The sequence below is a fragment of the Oncorhynchus clarkii genome, chromosome 2 (genome assembly GCF_045791955.1).
Source record: "Oncorhynchus clarkii lewisi isolate Uvic-CL-2024 chromosome 2, UVic_Ocla_1.0, whole genome shotgun sequence".
Lineage (NCBI taxonomy): Eukaryota > Metazoa > Chordata > Actinopteri > Salmoniformes > Salmonidae > Oncorhynchus > Oncorhynchus clarkii.
In genome coordinates this window covers 60,376,553-60,394,569 of record NC_092148.1, presented here as the reverse complement: position 1 = coordinate 60,394,569, position 18,017 = coordinate 60,376,553, and the positions used below count along the sequence as shown (strand labels likewise).

General features: G+C 42.8%; 2 protein-coding genes across 3 annotated transcripts in view; one reads left to right on the top strand and one right to left on the bottom strand.

The window, feature by feature from the left end:
• Window positions 1-14,235, top strand: part of LOC139371069 (DNA topoisomerase I, mitochondrial) — a 34,047-nt gene extending 19,812 nt beyond the window's left edge. The window contains exons 12-20 of one of the 2 annotated variants that reach the window (XM_071111121.1): window positions 900-1,044; window positions 7,181-7,324; window positions 7,479-7,664; window positions 9,598-9,666; window positions 12,182-12,296; window positions 13,108-13,235; window positions 13,364-13,461; window positions 13,553-13,702; window positions 13,867-14,235. In XM_071111121.1, coding sequence (XP_070967222.1) covers window positions 900-1,044; window positions 7,181-7,324; window positions 7,479-7,664; window positions 9,598-9,666; window positions 12,182-12,296; window positions 13,108-13,235; window positions 13,364-13,461; window positions 13,553-13,702; window positions 13,867-13,969 — 1,138 coding nt within the window. In that variant the 3' untranslated portion in view covers window positions 13,970-14,235. The remainder of the gene's footprint in view (window positions 1-899; window positions 1,045-7,180; window positions 7,325-7,478; window positions 7,665-9,597; window positions 9,667-12,181; window positions 12,297-13,107; window positions 13,236-13,363; window positions 13,462-13,552; window positions 13,703-13,866) is intronic. The other variant, XM_071111129.1, reaches the window with a different exon arrangement.
• Window positions 14,236-15,879: 1,644 nt separating this feature from the next.
• LOC139371097 (heat shock factor binding protein 1b) lies at window positions 15,880-17,928 on the bottom strand. The gene is made up of 4 exons (XM_071111167.1): window positions 17,747-17,928; window positions 17,171-17,237; window positions 16,561-16,687; window positions 15,880-16,015 (listed from the first exon to the last, which is right to left on the bottom strand). The coding sequence occupies exons 1-3, from the start codon at window positions 17,789-17,791 to the stop codon at window positions 16,563-16,565; spliced, it is 237 nt and encodes a 78-aa protein (XP_070967268.1). The 5' UTR covers window positions 17,792-17,928; the 3' UTR covers window positions 15,880-16,015; window positions 16,561-16,562.
• Between the last annotated feature and the right edge of the window lie 89 nt (window positions 17,929-18,017).

Sequence of the window (18,017 nt, the reverse complement as noted above, 5' to 3'; positions counted from 1 at the left end):
GTTGTTTTTTGGTAGTCTGGACCAGCACAGTATTATGTTACCAAAAGGTGCACTTTGCTCAAAAAAAAATCTGACTCCACCCAGCACATGCAGATCTATGCATGTGAAGCTTGTAGAGGGCTTTGGGGTCTTTATGTAAATCAGCAAGCTTCGCAGTAGTCAGGGTTAAACTTCAGCCCCTGTGTAATGATCTTCACTAGTTAACACAGGCACAAAATCATAAACCTTGCCTATTTTTACAATTTCTCTTAATGTCATTTAAGAACGGGACCGCCGAGTGCTGAAGCGCGTAGCGTGTAAAAAATAGTTTGTCCTCGGTTGCAACACTTACTACTGAATTCCAAACTGCTTCTGGAAGCAACGTCAGCACAAGAACTGTTCGTCGGGACCTTGGCCAAGCAGCCACACACAAGCCTAATATCACCATGTGCAATGCCAAGCGTTGGCTGAAGTGGTGTTAAGCTTGCCACCATTGGACACTCGAGCAGTGGAAACGCGTTCTCTGGACTGATTTAATCTTGCTTCACCATCCAGCAATCCAACGGATGAATCTGGGTTTGGCGGATGCCAGGTGAACGCTGATTGCATAGTGCCAACTGTAAAGTTTGGTGGAGGAGGAATAATGGTCTGCGGCTGTTTTTCAGGGTTCGGGCTAGGACCCTTCGTTCCAGTGAAGGGAAATATTTATGCTACAGCTTAGAATGACATTCTAGACGATTCTGTGCTTCCAACTTTGTGGCAACAGTTTAAATTTATAAATAATAAGTTTAGGCATAAGGGAAATAACTTTAATTTTAACACAGCCAAAATTGTCTATCATAGTTATCTAGTGGAAACCCTGTGTAATGCTGTCTCTCATGCCTACAGTATCTGACCCTTGACCTCTCCACCCCCCTTAGAAAGTCTTGTATCCCAGAGCCCCCTGCTGGTCACCACTGGAAGGAGGTTCGCCATGACAACACAGTGACCTGGCTGGCCAGCTGGACTGAGAATGTTCAGGGCTCCTGCAAGTATGTCATGCTCAACCCCAGCTCCAAACTCAAGGTATGAGGCATGTTTTTCAAATATTACCCTATGATCTCTGGAGCCTCCTGATTTTTCTTTTCTATCTGATAATTAATTGCACCCAACTGGTATCCCAGGTCTAAATAAGTCTTGAATGGGGGGAAAAAAGCAGTGCAACTGGCTTCGATGTCCAGATTGGAATTTGCGGAACATAGGTAGTCAGGGTGGTGCAGTAACTGTGGACAACAATTGTCTGCAAAGTAACCATTCCCATATACAGTGCCTTAAAGTATTCATACCCCTTTTTGATGTGTTACAGCCCGAATTCAAAATTCATTGACTTAGTTTTACTCACCCATCTACACACAATACCCCATAATGGCAGTGAAAACATTTTTGAAAATGAAATGCTGAAAATTTAATTTAAATAAGTATTCACACCCCTGGGTCACCTTTGACAGCTATAATAACTGTCAATCTTTTGGGGTAAGTCTCAAAGAGCTTTCCACACCTGGATTGTGAAAAATGTGCCCATTTTTTTATTATTTTCAAAATTCTTCAAGCTCTGTCAAATTGGTTGTTGATCATTGCTAAACAACCATTTAAGTCTTGCCATAGATTTTCAAGTAGATTTAAGTCAAACTATAATTTGGCCACTCGGGAACATTCACTGTTTTCTTGGTAAGCAACTCGTGTCGATTTGGCTTTGTGTTTCAGGTTATTGTTCTGAAAGGTGAATTAATCTCCCAGTGTCTGGTGGAAAGCAGACTGAACCAGTTTTTCCTCTAAGATTTTGGCGGTGCTTAGTTCCGTTTCTTTTTTCCTGAAACTCCCCAGTCCTTAACGATTACAAGCATACCCATAACATGACACAGCCACCACTATGCTTGAATATATGGACAGTGGAACTCCGTAATACGTTTGGGGCATATCAAATACAACACTTTGTATTCAGGACAAAACGTGAATTGCTTAGCCACATTTTTTTGCTGAATTCATTTAATGCCTTGTTGCAAACAAGATGCATCTTTTGTAGGCTTGGGCAATATTACCGGGGTATTTCAAAATACAGACTGTGTGATTTTCAATACTGCTTCGCAGGGGCTGTGGGGGGTGCTACGGCACTGCTTATAAGTATAGTATAGTTATAAGTAAGTATAACTACAGTACCAGTACCACTATTTTTAACATTGTAGAATAACAGTGATGACATCAAAACTATGGAATAACACCACAATCATGTAGTAACCAAAAAAGTGTTATACAAATCAAAATATATTTGATATTTTCAAAATAGCCACCCTTTGCCTTGATGACAGCTTTGCATACTATTGGCGTTCTCTCAATCAGCTTCATGAGGAATGCTTTTCCAACAGTCTTGAAGGAGTTCCCACATATGCTGAGCACTTGTTGGCTGCTTTTCCTTCACTCTGCAGCCCAACTCATTCCAAACCATCTCAATTGGTTTGAGGTCGGGTGATTGTGGAGGCCAGGTTATCTGATGCAGCGTCCACCACTCTCCTTTGTCGAATAGCCCTTACACAGCCTGGAGGTATGTTGGGTCATTGTCCTGTTGAAAATCAAATGATAGTCCAACTAAACGCAAACCAGATGGGATGGTGTATCGCTGCAGAATGCTGTGGTAGCCATGCTGGTTAAGTGTGGCTTGAATTTCAAATAAATCACTCACCGTGTCACCAGCAAAGCACCCCAAGATCACACCACCACCTCCATGCTTCACGGTGGGAACCACATATGAGATTTTCCATTTCGCTACCCTGTTTCTCACAAAGACACAGCGGTTGGAACCAAACATTTCAAATTTTGACTCATCAGACCAAAGGACCGATTTCCACCGGTCTGTCTGTTGCTTGTGTTTCTTGGCCCAAGCAAGTCTTCTTATTATTGGTGTCCTTTAGTGGAATGTTAGTTAAAAAGACTGTTACCCAGACTAGAGACATTCAAGGGGCGGCAGATAGTCTAGTGGTTAGAGCGTTGGGATCAAATCCCCGAGCTGACCAGGTAAGAAATCTGTCGTTCTGCCCCTGAGCAAGGCAGTTAACCCAGTGTTCCCTGGGCGCCGATTATGGCAACCTCTGATTCAGAGGGGTTGGGTTAAATGCGGAAGAGAACTGAATCCATCTTTTTCCCCTCCTTTAAAACATTTAATTAGCGCCCCTTGTGTGCTTTTCCGGTAATACCCTGGTATGGTACAGAAACGGTATGACGATATGAGAATCTGGATACCTCCCAACCTTAATGTTTTGGAATATTTTTTTTCTTTACTGGCTTCATTTTCACTGTGTCAATTAGGTTAGTATTGGGGAGTAACTACAATGTTGATTCATTTCTCAGAGTTTAATGGCTGTGATACGAAAAAAAAAAACTGTTTTAAAGTCACCAATTGTCTCATGGTGAAATTCCTTAGGTTTCCTTCCTCTCCGGCAACTGAGTTAGGAAAGTCGCCTGTATCGTTGTAGTGACTGCATGTGTTGATACACCACCCAAGGTGAAATTAATATCTTCACCATGCTCAAAGGGATGTTCATTGCCTGCTTTAAAAAAATATAATGTATCCACCAATTGGTGCCTTTCTTTGAGAGGCATTGGAAAACCTCCCTGGTCTGGGGTTGAATCTGTGTTTGAAATTCACTGCTTGACTGAGGGACCTTACAATTATCTGTATGTGTGGGGTACAGAGATGAGGTAGTCCATATACAAAAATCATGTTAACACTATTTTTGAACACAGTGAGTCCATGCAATTTGTGACTTGCTAATCAACTTTTACTCCCGAGCCTATTTAGGCTTGCCATAACAAAAGGGTTGACATACTTGACATTTCAGCTTTTGTAGAAATGTCTAAACATTCCAATTTGACAAATTGTCATCACTGGCCTACACACACACACACACACACACACACACACACACACACACACACACACACACACACACACACACACACACACACACACACACACACAATCTCAATTTAATCTATTTAAAATTCCGGCATCTCCTCCCCGCCAACATCTCCTCCCCGCTGATCCTCAACACTGGGGCCCCACAAGGGTGCGTTCTGAGCCCTCTCCTGTACTCCCTGTTCACCCACGACTGCGTGGCCACGCACGCCTCCAACTCAATCATCAAGTTTGCGGACGACACAACAGTGGTAGGCTTGATTACCAACAACGACGAGACGGCCTACAGGGAGGAGGTGAGGGCCCTCGGAGTGTGGTATCAGGAAAATAACCTCACACTCAACGTCAACAAAACTAAGGAGATGATTGTGGACTTCAGGAAACAGCAGAGGGAACACCCCCCTATCCACATCGATGGAACAGTAGTGGAGAGGGTAGCAAGGTTTAAGTTCCTCGGCATACACATCACAGACAAACTGAATTGGTCCACTCACACAGACAGCATCGTGAAGAAGGCGCAGCAGCGCCTCTTCAACCTCAGGAGGCTGAAGAAATTCGGCTTGTCACCAAAAGCACTCACAAACTTCTACAGATGCACAATCGAGAGCATCCTGGCGGGCTGTATCACCGCCTGGTATGGCAACTGCACCGCCCTCAACCGTAAGGCTCTCCAGAGGGTAGTGAGGTCTGCACAACGCATCACCGGGGGCAAACTACCTGCCCTCCAGGACACCTACACCACCCGATGTCACAGGAAGGCCATAAAGATCATCAAGGACATCAACCACCCGAGCCACTGCCTGTTCACCCCGCTATCATCCAGAAGGCGAGGTCAGTACATGTGCATCAAAGCTGGGACCGAGAGACTGAAAAACAGCTTCTATCTCAAGGCCATCAGACTGTTAAACAGCCACCACTAACACTGAGTGGCTGCTGCCAACACACTGACACTGACTCAACTCCAGCCAATTTAAAAACCCTACATTATTCATCTCATATGCATACGTATATACTGTACTCTATATCATCGACTGTATCCTTATGTAATACATGTATCACTAGCCACTTTAAACTTTGCCACTTTGTTTACATACTCATCTCATTTGTACATACTGTACTCGATACCATCTACTGTATCTTGCCTATGCTGCTCTGTACCATCACTCATTCATATATTCTTATGTACATATTCTTTATCCCCTTACACTGTGTACAAGACAGTAGTTTTGGAATTGTTAGTTAGATTACTTGTTATTACTGCATTGTCGGAACTAGAAGCACAAGCATTTCGCTACACTCGCATTAACATCTGCTAACCATGTGTATGTGACAAATAAAATTTGATTGATTGTTATGTTACAGCCAATGTCGACGTGAATACTTTCTGAAGGCTCTGTAGGTGTCTGCGTACGAGAGGTTTTGTATGTCTTTGTCTTCGGAGCTACCAAATTCCTTAACTTGTGAGCAGAATGTTCATGGTTGCCTTTTAAGAATGAGCCATCTGAATGGAGAACAGGCTACCATTGTGTGTGTGCAGTTGTAAGAATCTAACAGATATTTCAATCAATTTAGTTTATCGGAACCTCTAAGAAAGCACAAGTAATTTTATTGCAATGGCCTACAATATCTCCAATGCTCAAAGTGGTAGCCTTGTTCATGGGTAAAACATACAGCAAAACTTGTATCAGAAAGCCAAGGCTAGTTGTTAGTCTCTCCAATTGTCCTGAACAATGTTTTTATAAGATATATAGTTGATGACCTTCCATTCATTCAAGCGCGCACAGATTGCCATAGAGTGCATTTGCTTGCTTCGTACAGTTAGGAAAATGACTCTCAATTTGATCTCGAAATTGCTTCAATTATTTGCATAGAGTAAGTTTGAAAACTGCATGGCCATTATGATTAGGTTCTGCAGCTGTTGAAATGTTTAGTTTCTTTTGTCATAGAGCAGTTGGGTGTATGTTGTACTGTATTTTACCAAGGCATATTGAATAGAGCAAACCTTTTGAGTTGATGTTGAGGGTGTGATTTGTGCTTTTGAATAGTTGAATAGGCCTAGAAGTCACACTGGGAACTTCTGAAGCTTTGTCTATTGTGAACAATTGTTATGATTTTTAAGGAGAGGTCTGTGGGGAGCACATGTTTAGAAGCCATTTTATTTTGTGTTGCTTGAGAGGAACATGTCAAGATTCAGTGCAATTTGTCACCTTTGTTGTGTTAAGTGGTGCATATGGATCAGAGGTGTGTGTGTGTGGTGTGCCTGTGATTCAAATCGCCATCTCTCCACCACTGCTTAGTGAGAGAAGTATGCATTGAGATTTGTTGGGTAAAGCGGGTGCTGCTGCTGAGAGATCAGATAGAGATGAACTGGTCTTTGACCATGATGTTTACAGGACATGTAAACCCACTCCGTATCCAACCTTTCATCTCCACTGTGGTGATGGTCTGCTCTGCTCCATCTCCCTGGAGTCTTTCAGAGATTAACAAGGTTACTCAGAGGCTTAAAATAAACAGTTCCCTCTTCTCCATCACTATCCTACCCATACAACTCCCACAAATCTCTTCCTCTACTGCATTTCTGAAGGATTCCATTTCATGACATTCTGCCAATACACAGAGGGAAATAAACTAGTACTAGGGTCTATGATTCTTCTCTCTCTCACTGTTCACTACCTCTCATTCCCTCACAATCAAATCGGAATGGAATATCAACATGGCTAGTTCCTGAGCTGAGCCTCTTGGTCCTCTCACATCACCATCTCCTCTCTTCCCTTCCTCCTTCCACATACCTCCTCCCTACTCGTATCTCCCAGTTCTTTATTTTGAAGGTTAAGTTACTCCACAATTTGTCGCCATGACGTTGCGGTGGTGGCAACAGTGAGATGGGAGTCAGGTTGTGTGGGGCTAGCTAATTAAACAGCCGCTGGCTAGCTCTACACTACTACGCAAACACAATGTCACCCTTTCTGACTGGCTCTCTCCATTAGACATTTAACAGGTTAGACACGTGGAAGAATAGGATTACTAGACACATGACTATGAATACATTGTTTTAGCCACAATCTCATGAAATACTAAAAGGGCTATGATTGAGTGTTGGCCCTCGGTTGTAGCAAGTGCAAGGCTTTTGAATGGAATGAGAAGGCACTGCCTGGAGGCTGCACCTTACCATGTAATAAAACCCATGTGGAGAGACAATGTAAAGAAGATGTGACCATAGTGTTCCTAAGGCTCAGTGTTGTGGTTCCCCAGGGTGAGAAGGACTGGGAGAAGTATGAGGTGGCCCGCCGGTTGAAAAGCTGTGTGAATGGGATCCGCCAGCAGTACCAGCAGGACATCAAGTCCAAACAGATGGAGATCCGCCAGAGAGCTGTGGCCCTTTACTTCATAGATAAGGTCTGTCTCTCTGTGACCCTCCCCTGCCATACACAGGTTGATGGTTATTAAACCACAGCCAGGGGAAAATGTAAATACTCCAGTTCTTTAGTCAGTCACCCCATTCTGCCAGACCATATCCCCTGTGTATGCTAACTCTGGTGGTTTCCTCCAGCTGGCCCTGAGAGCGGGTAACGAGAAGGAGGAGGGCGAGACGGCGGACACGGTGGGCTGCTGCTCCCTGAGGGTGGAGCACATCACCCTCCACGACCTGCTGGAGGACAAGGAGTGTGTGGTGGAATTTGACTTCCTGGGTAAAGACTGTATCCGCTACTACAACAAGGTTCCCGTCACCAAGAGGGTAAGGAGCCAGCAGCCTCAGTACTACTAACAAGGTTCCTGTCACCAAGAGGGTAAGGAGCCAGCACCCTCGGTACTACTAACAAGGGATGTCTGAAATTGCACCCTAAATGTACTACTTTTGACTGATTTTCCCATCATGCCCAATATTAAAATAACCGTCCATAATTTCTATAAAATATGACCTATCATTAAAGCTGGAATCCTTAATGGTGAAACAGCCACATCCGGTGGCGATATTACATCAACAAAGTTATTGCAAACAACGAACACTGTTTTTTCCTCACTCGGACATCAAATCACATGTGACAGAAAAGCACAATATGTGATGCTATTTTGTATCATTTTTCCCATGCTGCGCTATGGTCAGCTTGGAAGCAAAAACAACGGTCCAGTGGCCCCGTTTCCCGCTACTGCAGATTGCATCTTTAATTACAATATGAGTGAAATAGTTTTCCTTCCAAAAAATGGAAATTAGGTATGTTAAAAAGCAGCTTTTCTGTGTTTCAAAGGTGTGGGTGTATACCGGTCATAAAAAAAATGTATTAATGACAAGTAAACAGCTCAGCCAAAGAGCCATCTCGGACAAAAAACATAACGTTACATGAGGAAATGGCAAGCATTTTGGGAAAGGTCTGTTTGAGATACAAGTTTAAGGTGTGTTTTAAAAAATATATAAAAAAATCTCAATGCTTTGGCCACATGAATATAGGCCAAGTCCACATTATTTGTGTACGAGTTAACAGAATGAGTTTTTAAAAGGTGAGATTTTCAAAGGATAGTTATGTTACTTTAAATCCATCAAAGCAATTGACACAAAAAAAAACAGAATAGAGAAATGTATTTTTCAATTTTCGCCTGGTTCCGTTCTGTGTTCTGCCAAGCAGCTGCCTGTCAGGTGGAAATGAGGCTAAACAACATTAGCTGGTGAGTGTCAGGATTCAGCTCCAGTATGATTCAGCCATGATTCCGCCATGCTATCTCCAAGATCAAATAGGAAATGTTGCACCTGACAGACAGACAGTTCTTTTTTGGGGGGGGGGGGGCAGAAGGTGTAATTATTCAAATGAGAGTATATTTAAAAGCAACACATCAGGTAAAGTTAATGAGTGTTCTGAATATTTCAGCATGTTTATTCCGAGGGAAGGGGATAGATAGCTGGTTAATTTCAGATTAGATGGAAGGAATTCTCATTCCAGCTCCATGGGAGAGCCTGATGAATTGCAATGCAAAGTGTTGGATAGCCAGATCATCACAATCATTCATTATCTGTTTACCAAGCTTCACTTGCCAGCATCTGCATTCTGTGTCTGGTCACTTTGCTTATCATCTCAACAGAATTTAGAATGTTGAACCACCATACTGCTGCATTCTCCTATCAAACATAGCTGTGTCGTAGACATCTGTTCATACATAAACAGCCTGTGATGAGTGCAGATTGTTGCCATGTTTTCAGGTCCATCCTGATGACACCGACACATTGGTTGATCAATCAGCCGTTGTCTCTGTTGCTCCACTCCAGACACTGAGTCTGGAATAAATCTTTCGAAATCCTCACGCGTCCATCCGTTCATCACAGGCTCTTATTTCCCTATTAATTTAGTTCTGGCACAAGAATAAATTGTCATTCAAATCAGTCTGTTTTGAAAAGCAACACATCTGCTACCATTAATTAGTTCCTTGCATATTTTAGCTGGTTTATTTAGAGCAGGAGGAAAACAGGACTTCTTGGAAATGTCAAATATAATTGAGTGGATCATTTTTCCTCTCTCCCCTGTGAGCTGGAAGAATGGGGTAGACAGCCCTGGGCTCTCCTATCATGATCAGTGTGTAGACTAGCTGTGAGCAGCAGTTTCTGGTCTGGAGGTCTAGGACCGACAGGGTGGAATGTAAAACCAGTCTCTCTTTGTCTTGTCCTTGTTTTGTTTATCCAGGTGTTCAAGAACCTCAAGCTCTTCATGAAGAACAAGGAGCCTGGAGACGACCTGTTTGATCGCCTCAACGTGAGTCGCACAGAACCAGTCTGGCTTGTTTATCTCAACATGTAAAAAAGAAAACATCCCTCACAGCATGTTGCTGTGCTGTAGACGGCTGTAGCCTGACGATATGGTAAAGCCCAGTGAGTGACCATAACAGCCGCAAGTGTGAATTTAGCCTCAGAGAACCCTCTCCATCCCGCTGTGTGTTTGCCTGTAGCCTCTGTCTACTCCCAGCCTCTCCGGTGCCTTAAAGGGAGAGCGGGAAGGCAAAGAGGCCAATATTGGGTGGGTGGATTATATATAAATCCTCTGTCCTTTCACCTCTCCTTTCGTCAGAAGGAAGGCATCGTCGCCAGGCAGTGGAGCAGGTCTTGCCCGGTGGCCAAGGTTATTGCTATGATTGGTGTGAAATGACATGGTTGTGATCCGCTCCTGAGAGGCGGGCGGGGGGCCTCCTTTGTGACCTATGGCATCAGGAAATGGAGGGGCATGTTGGAGGGTGAAATGTTAATCGCTGCTCTGAGCCCAGCTGATGGACACTTTTTAAAAGGCCAGGTGAGCGGGTGGGAGATGATGTAAGCACCAGCCACGGAAGAAATTGGTACAGGCTCTAATAACTGCCTTCCCTCCACCACGTTTAGCTGGGCCAGGCTTGAGACCTGTTTAGCCACCTGCTACAGACGGTAAAAGGGTCTGAGTTTTTGTGACTGTCAGTGTGCATGTACAGTAGCCTATATAAAGGAACCGCAGTGGGTAGTACAGTACATGTCTGACTCAACGTTGCTACCGGAGTGAGTGGTCGGTTCAAACTTCTACCTCCCGTGTGGCTGAGTTGGTAGAGCATGTCACTTGCCATGCCACGGATGTGGGATCAATTCCTACGGGGGGGGGGCGCGACACATGTTTTGCTCACTACTGCAAGTCGCTCTGGATAAGAGTGTCTGTTAAATTACTAAAACGTCAATATATTCAGGCTGAGAACTAGGAGTGTGTAATATGGAGTTTATATGTTAGCATCCCACCATCAGCAGCTTCTCAAACCCTTGTGATGTACCTGTCCTGCTGTCCAAACCTTCTCCACGGCATTCTTGACCCTTTATCTCTGGCAGTCAGAGCAGGTTCAGGGAGAACATAACACAACCAGACAGTAGCTGACCACAAGGCTAGGCTGAGGTATCTCTGCAGTCCAGAGCCACGGTATCAGTGAAGGCCAGATGGATGTGGTCTGATACCGTCTCACCTCCATCCATCGCCTCTGTCAAGACTTCTGTCAGGGGTCAATATCACTACACACCTGGATGCTCACAGATAGCAGATCACACCTGTCTGTGTACACACACACACACACACACACACACAAACACAGTGTGAGAACAGGTAAGAGAGAAGCTCCTGTTGTTAGTGTAACACTTAACCACTGTAATGACACCAGCATGTACAGGACAACATTTGACCCCCATATTCACAGCCAGTGTCATTATAGTCTCTGCAAGGGCAGGAAGACAATTAAGGACTAATTAAGAATGCAGATGTGTGTGTGTGTGATGGCATCCTGGGTTTTGGGCTCCCCCAGTGGGTGAAGAATGGGTGGAGGAGTATGAAGGTTGTTCTACACAGCAGCCTCCCTGTATGAGGGGAAGGGAGGGATGGGTGTGTCCTGAGTGACCCAAGTCTGTCTGCGATTTGAGATTTTCATTATACCAGCATCACCCTTACTCCACAACACTGTCGTGCTCTAGGATCTCACTGGGATTGCTTTAGTTAATTCATCGTCTATACACACACCCATGTGACGCCCATGTGATTGTGTGTACTGGGTGCTAGGCTACTTGCCACCCTGTTATTGGTGAGGAGAGCCTTACTGTGTGGTGGTGCAGTTAATGGAAATGTAATTCTTGTCTTTTAGGCAGATCTAACTATTTAAGTCAGAGGAAAGTAATATGATGGCCTTTTTTAATCTACTCCTTATTCTGAATGATGATAATGCAGAGACAGTATTTTTCATTTTCTTCCTTTTTTGTTAAAGGTCCAATGCAGACTTAAAAAAATTAAAAAATAAATCGATATCAAATAATTTTAGGGTAACAATTCAGTACCTTTATGTGATTGTTTTCAATTAAAATGGTCAAAAAGAAACATCATCTTAGAAAATAGCAATCTTTCAAGCAAGAATTGGACAGGGACTGTCTGAGTGGAAAACTGAAAACTAGCGGTTATTGGCAGAGGTTTGGAACCCTCTTTCTTATTGGTCTATTAACTAATTAAACGCCATACCACAGACAGGCTGAAATTTCAGCCTGTCTATTCATAGTTGTGACACTAAAAGGGCATTATCATAAATGTCATGGTATTATTCCAACCTCAGTGAGGGAAAATATATAAAACAGGCAAATCATGTTTTTGACTACTCTGGGCCTTTTATGGAAGATTGAGTTCAAACATCAGGACTATACTGCCATCTAGTGTTTCTGGACATACTTTTTCACACCTGTCTCGATCCAATCCTCGATTCTTGCGTATGTGTGTCTCCTCCCTCCAGACGTGCTTGTTGAATAAGCACCTGTCATCCCTGCTGCCTGGCCTGACTGCTAAGGTATTCAGGACTTTCAACGCCTCCATCACCCTGCAGGAGCAGCTCCAACAGCTGTCCAACAGTACGTCCCCCAAACACCACACATACATTTACATGCCATCCTTACAGGTGCACCTGTTTATTTATTTATTTATTTTTATAGCATTTGTTTACCAGACATGTCCATCAACCTGTTCAAATGTCTGTGAATGCAATGGCTGTGTTTAGAACTCCTGCAAGACCCCGCTATGGAGCTGCATCTCATGCCCTGCCTGTTAATTTCAGCAGTGATTCATTCCTTTAGAACACTGTTGTGTATCTCAGTCCCAGCAGGTTCTGTGTTCACTCAGTGTTAGTGTCCCTGCGAGCAGTATGTTGGCTGAGATTCTCTCAGCGTGCTTAGCTATTACATTGTTAGTCCCTATGTTTTGCTGGGGCCCAGTATCCCCCTCCCTCCCCTCTTTCCCCTCTCATGGTGGGATGTTTCTCTCTGGATGGCTACTGAGATTAAATCTGTTCAGTGTGGGTAGCAACCTCCTAATTAAATTAGACATGTGCATGTGTTCAAAGGCAAGCAGGTGCAAGTGAGAAAGATCTGTGTTGGGGAATAGTACATTGGCCAGGGGGAGGGTCTCTGGAGGTACAGAAAGGAAATGGAGTGCTCCCTGGTGGTCTGGTAATCAAACATTCGCTCACCCCCTCTGCACATTAAAAGTTTGATAGACCAACCATGGACAAGAGGGCTTCCTGCCTCCTGCTCTGTATATATTGCTTGAATTAATTAAGCCATCCACTTGTAATGACCAGTAAGCTTATTTATTTCCAATGAGCTAAGGTATTAACTCCACTCACCACCAACATTCATAGTCCTTTGTTCCCCTGTTGCTACACAGTGACCGACAAGCCGGCAGAGAAGCTGCTCTCCTACAACAGGGCCAACCGAGCTGTTGCAGTTCTGTGTAACCACCAGCGGGTGCCGCCAAAGACCTTTGATCAGTCTATGGCCAACCTCCAGTCCAAGGTGAGGAGGATCAACAGATACTTGATACATAGATAAACCGAGGGGTGATATGATGGTGATGTTGTCGTGCCCTATTTTAGATCAATGTTTACTTCAGTCTGCCCTCTCTCTTCATACACCACTTCCAGATTGATGGCAGGAGGGAGCAGTTGGCCCTGGCCAAGAGTGAGCTGAAGCTGGCCAAGAAGGAGGTCAAAGCTCACAGTTCAGACAGCAAGCTGCAGGCGTGAGTTGTTCTTACTGGCAGCAAACAGACGGAATATTATTGCTCAACAGGGCAGACAATATTCAGACTGAACTCCTGTGTGTGTGTTCAGGGTGGTGGAGCGTAAGAAGAAGGCTGTGCAGCGCTGTGAGGAGCAGCTTATGAAGATGGAGGTTCAGGCCACAAACCGAGAGGAGAACAAGCAGATCGCACTGGGCACCTCCAAACTCAACTACCTGGACCCACGCATCAGCGTGGCCTGGTGAGGGTGCACACACACATACATACACACACACAGGTCTGAAATATGACACTGTATGTGCATCTGACACCTAAATAATGTACTCACATGAATTTGCAACATACATTATTATCCAGTTATTAATGTTGTGCATTATTTTCTTATACGTTTTGCCCTCACCATAGGTGTAAGAACATGGAGGTGCCCCTGGACAAAATTTATAATAAATCTCAGAGGGATAAGTTTGCCTGGGCTGTTGACATGACCGGGGCAGATTTTATATTCTAAGTCAGCCTCTACCCTTTAGTTCTACCTAAATGTAAAGACTAGGAGGCAGGTTTTATCTTCTGGTTTTAACTGCCCATGTGTTGAACTACAGAACCTTGAATTTTTCACTCCACTTCACAGCAAGTTTTTTCCAAGTTTAATTGTTGTATTGCTGTTGGCACTTTATTTTATTTTTTTACTATTATTAATGGTAAACCAAGATGATCTTATAGAAAGTATGGATAACGTTTCCTTTTATAAACATTTAATAAAGTTTCTTAAGAAAAGAATGGCAAAGCCTCTTCTGCGTTTTTTGCATGTCATCTCCTCTGTTATCAGACATGCCTTTAAGCATGTCTCACCGAAGATCATCATGAATGGATGTTATCACCAGTCATAGAGCTGGCCATGTGGATGGAGTGATGTCAGGTGTGACTTGGTGTGCAATGTAAAGAGTCAGGAATTGAAAGTGTAAGGGTCTGATTGTTGTTTAGTCAAGATGACCTCTAGTGCAGGGATCACCAACTATACTGAACAAAAATATAAATGCAACAATTTCAAAGATTTTACTGAGTTACAGTTCATATAAGGAAATCAGTAAATTTTAAACTTCATTAGGCCCTAATCTATGGATTTCACATGACGGAATACAGATACCTTTAAAGAAATATGCCTCATTGAGCACGACACATCTCCTTCAGAAACTGGAACATGCTGTCGTACACGTTGATCCAGAGCATCCCAAACATGCTCTATGGGTGACATTTCTGGTGAGTATGTAGGAACTGGGACATTTTCAGCTTCCAGGAATTGTGTATAGATCATTGTGACATGGAGCCATGCATCATCATGCTGAAACATGAGGTGATGGTGACGGATAAATGGCACGACAATAAGCCTCAGGATTTCGTCATGGTATCTCTGCGCATTCAAATTGCCATGGATAAAATGCAATTGCTCGCTGTCCGTAGCGTATTCCTGTTCATCCCATAACCCAATTTGAGACATCTGTGGCATTGTGTAGTGACAAAACTGCACATTCTAGAGGCCATTTATTGTCCCCAGCACAAGATGCACCTGTGTAATGAAGATGCTGTTTAATCAGTTTCTTGATATGCCACACCTGTCAGGTGGATGGTTATCTTGGCAAAGGAGAAATGCTCACTAACAGGGATGTAACTAAATTTGTGCTCAGAATTTGAGAGAAATACGTTTTTTTGTGCATATGGAACATTTCTGTGATCTTTTGTTTCAGCTCATGAAACATGGGACCAACACTACATGTGGCGTTTTATATTTTTGTTCAGTGTAGATTTAGCCGCGGGCCGTTTAAAAAAATATATATATATATATTCTTGAGCGGATGTTCTTGGCCCCCTGACCATACTTAAAAATAATTTGTAGACTGCAAATTGACCTGCAGATAAAATATTTTGTTACGTTTGTAAACGATCACATCTCTATATTGTGCGTGGGAATACTTTGGAACAGATTTCCAGTTGGAGTTGATTTGCTGTTTTTTTTAAACTTATTTCCAACAGTATGAAATCTAACTTGGGGGCCAAATTTGGCCTATGGGGCACCAGTTAGGGAACTCTGCTCTAATGCGACACTATCCTGATGCACACATGAAGGCACGTTTCTCAGAGCCCCATCAGATAGGTTCAGGGCATTCAGGCTGTTTTTTAAAACAAGCAAACAAGAAACTAATATGTTGATTTATTTCCTAAGAATGAGACTGGTTTAAGATTGCTCTATTAAAGTTATTAATACAAACCAAAGTCAGTTGAATTTGGAATGCATTCTACTTGGCACAGAGTGCTGTTTATCACTGGCATCCTTCTACTGTATACTTCAGTCAACCATTACTCATAGGGCTGAAAAGTTCTGAGGGAAATACAAAATTTCAAATAAATCTTCAAGTCACTACATAAGAACTGTTACTTTTATTGCAATAGTTTATATAAAAAATAACTTTACAACACGCCAAATCAAAATAATGAATGGTTACAGTGGAAAAGTGTGCTACTCCTGGAGAAAATCCTTGACATCTTGTTACTTGGCAACCTGTAATTGACACTGTTTTTTTTTAAATGGTTGAGCATACACTTATCTACTGTATGGGAGAGATGCATTAACTTTTCCAGACGGGAATTAATTTGGTAAAATGACAGCAATTTTTTACGGTTCCTTACTGCAATCATCTACCTATAGACCTACGAAGCACTTTCCATCAATTCAAGTCAAAGGAAGTTCAGAGATTCTGAATAATTCATTTTGAAATGACTTATAACTAATAAACAGTTGTCCATCAATTACATATTTGATCAACTTAAATTGTAGTGGCATCAAAAGGTAGGCCTAAACTATAATTTAATTTAGGCATGTAAATACTACCCATAAGACATTTTCTAAATGGTAAATATCAATGTTCGCCAGCCAGGATATTTACACAGCTTAAATTATAGATATTTTATTTCACCTAAAATCTTAATTTTTCCAGGACTACTACTGACTTGGATACAGCGATGCGTGCCAGAAGGTGAGTACTAATGATAATTTATTGCAACATACAGAAATAGAAAACATGTATTAAGATGCTGTCAAATTACCTTCATGACCCTTGCCCTTCTTTCATCTGTGGTTCTTTGACCCCTTCTATCTCCTCCACGCCCGCCTGGGTCATGAGGTCGGCAATGTTCTTCTCCAGGTCATCAATGCGGGTGCTCATCTCATCGAGTGAACATGGTTGAGGAAGACAATGGGCCGGCCCATAATAGGCCTTTGGATAACACCGACCAGTGGGTTGTGCTTGCTGGATTTTCTCTCTATAATAACATGAATGATGACCACCCACAGATATTCCCCAGACTACAACTGGTAAGACATATATCTAATGTATTCCTCCTATGCACTACTATACTATGTTATTACCGTTTCATTCTGTGCTGTAATGTAAAGTGCTACCAGCAATATTTGACAACTTAGCCTATGTTAAAAAAAAAACATCAAAAGGGAGTAAAGACAGGTAGTTGTTTGGCAATATAATGGGGGTGTGACTGTATGACACCCCTATTTATAAATGGGCCTTATGATTTGAAAGATCTAGGCCCATACCAAGTTTCCTAAATATGTGGGGGATGCTGCTGTCCCCTTCCTGATCAGTGCATTTAGCTCATAACTGAACTGACAGTTCTGAGTGATAGATGTCTGGAAGGATATTTCTCCCGATGATCTGGTCAGACATGGTCTGGAACTTGTCCTGCATCTGTTGCAGCAGCGTCTGGACCTAACAACATGAGGGCACAGTTTAGAGAGCAGTATCAACATAAAACAGGCTGATGTTATATCTAGTTACCGGTATTCAATGACCAAATGTGACCATTCTTGCATGCAATTTATGAAGATGGTCCAAAAGGCAAATTAGCCTATACTGCAAGGCTGGTTTGGGGTCAATTCAGAATCATTTGGTCGAACTTTATTTAGCATGATTCAAAGCACATACAAATTGGTCGTTTTGTAATCAGTTTGTTTACACTAGCTAGCAAGCTATGCAGAATGATCATGGGAGATGAAGCTACAGCAGTAGGAGCCATTGGTGGTGATGAGCTATTTTGCTGATCGTTGTAGAGTTCGATTCACTACTCCCGAGATGTTTCATACGATCCAATGTATTGGCTATAGGCTATTGAAATCATTGGCTAATGCACATTGACAAATATCCATTCCTGGCCTGGTTGAATGGTGTTAGCAATCTAATTTGGCTATCTAGCCACACTGTCATTGTAATAAACTCACCACATTAGTAAGGTCCTGAACTGACTTTGGATCGGTTTCTGCCATGTTTTTCCTGTGAACGATACTTGTGTTATGAAGTGGTGTACAATGAACTCTAACTAGCTAAAAATAGCTTTGGCTGAAATAAATTCAGGATCCCTTTCCCTACCAGCAGCTCTAGATGCAAAACACGTTGTCTCGCGAGAACACTGAAGCAGGAAACTGACGGAATGGAGGATTGTGGAACATAGAGTTTTTTTGGGGTTTTGGTATGCAGAGCTTCATAACCTGG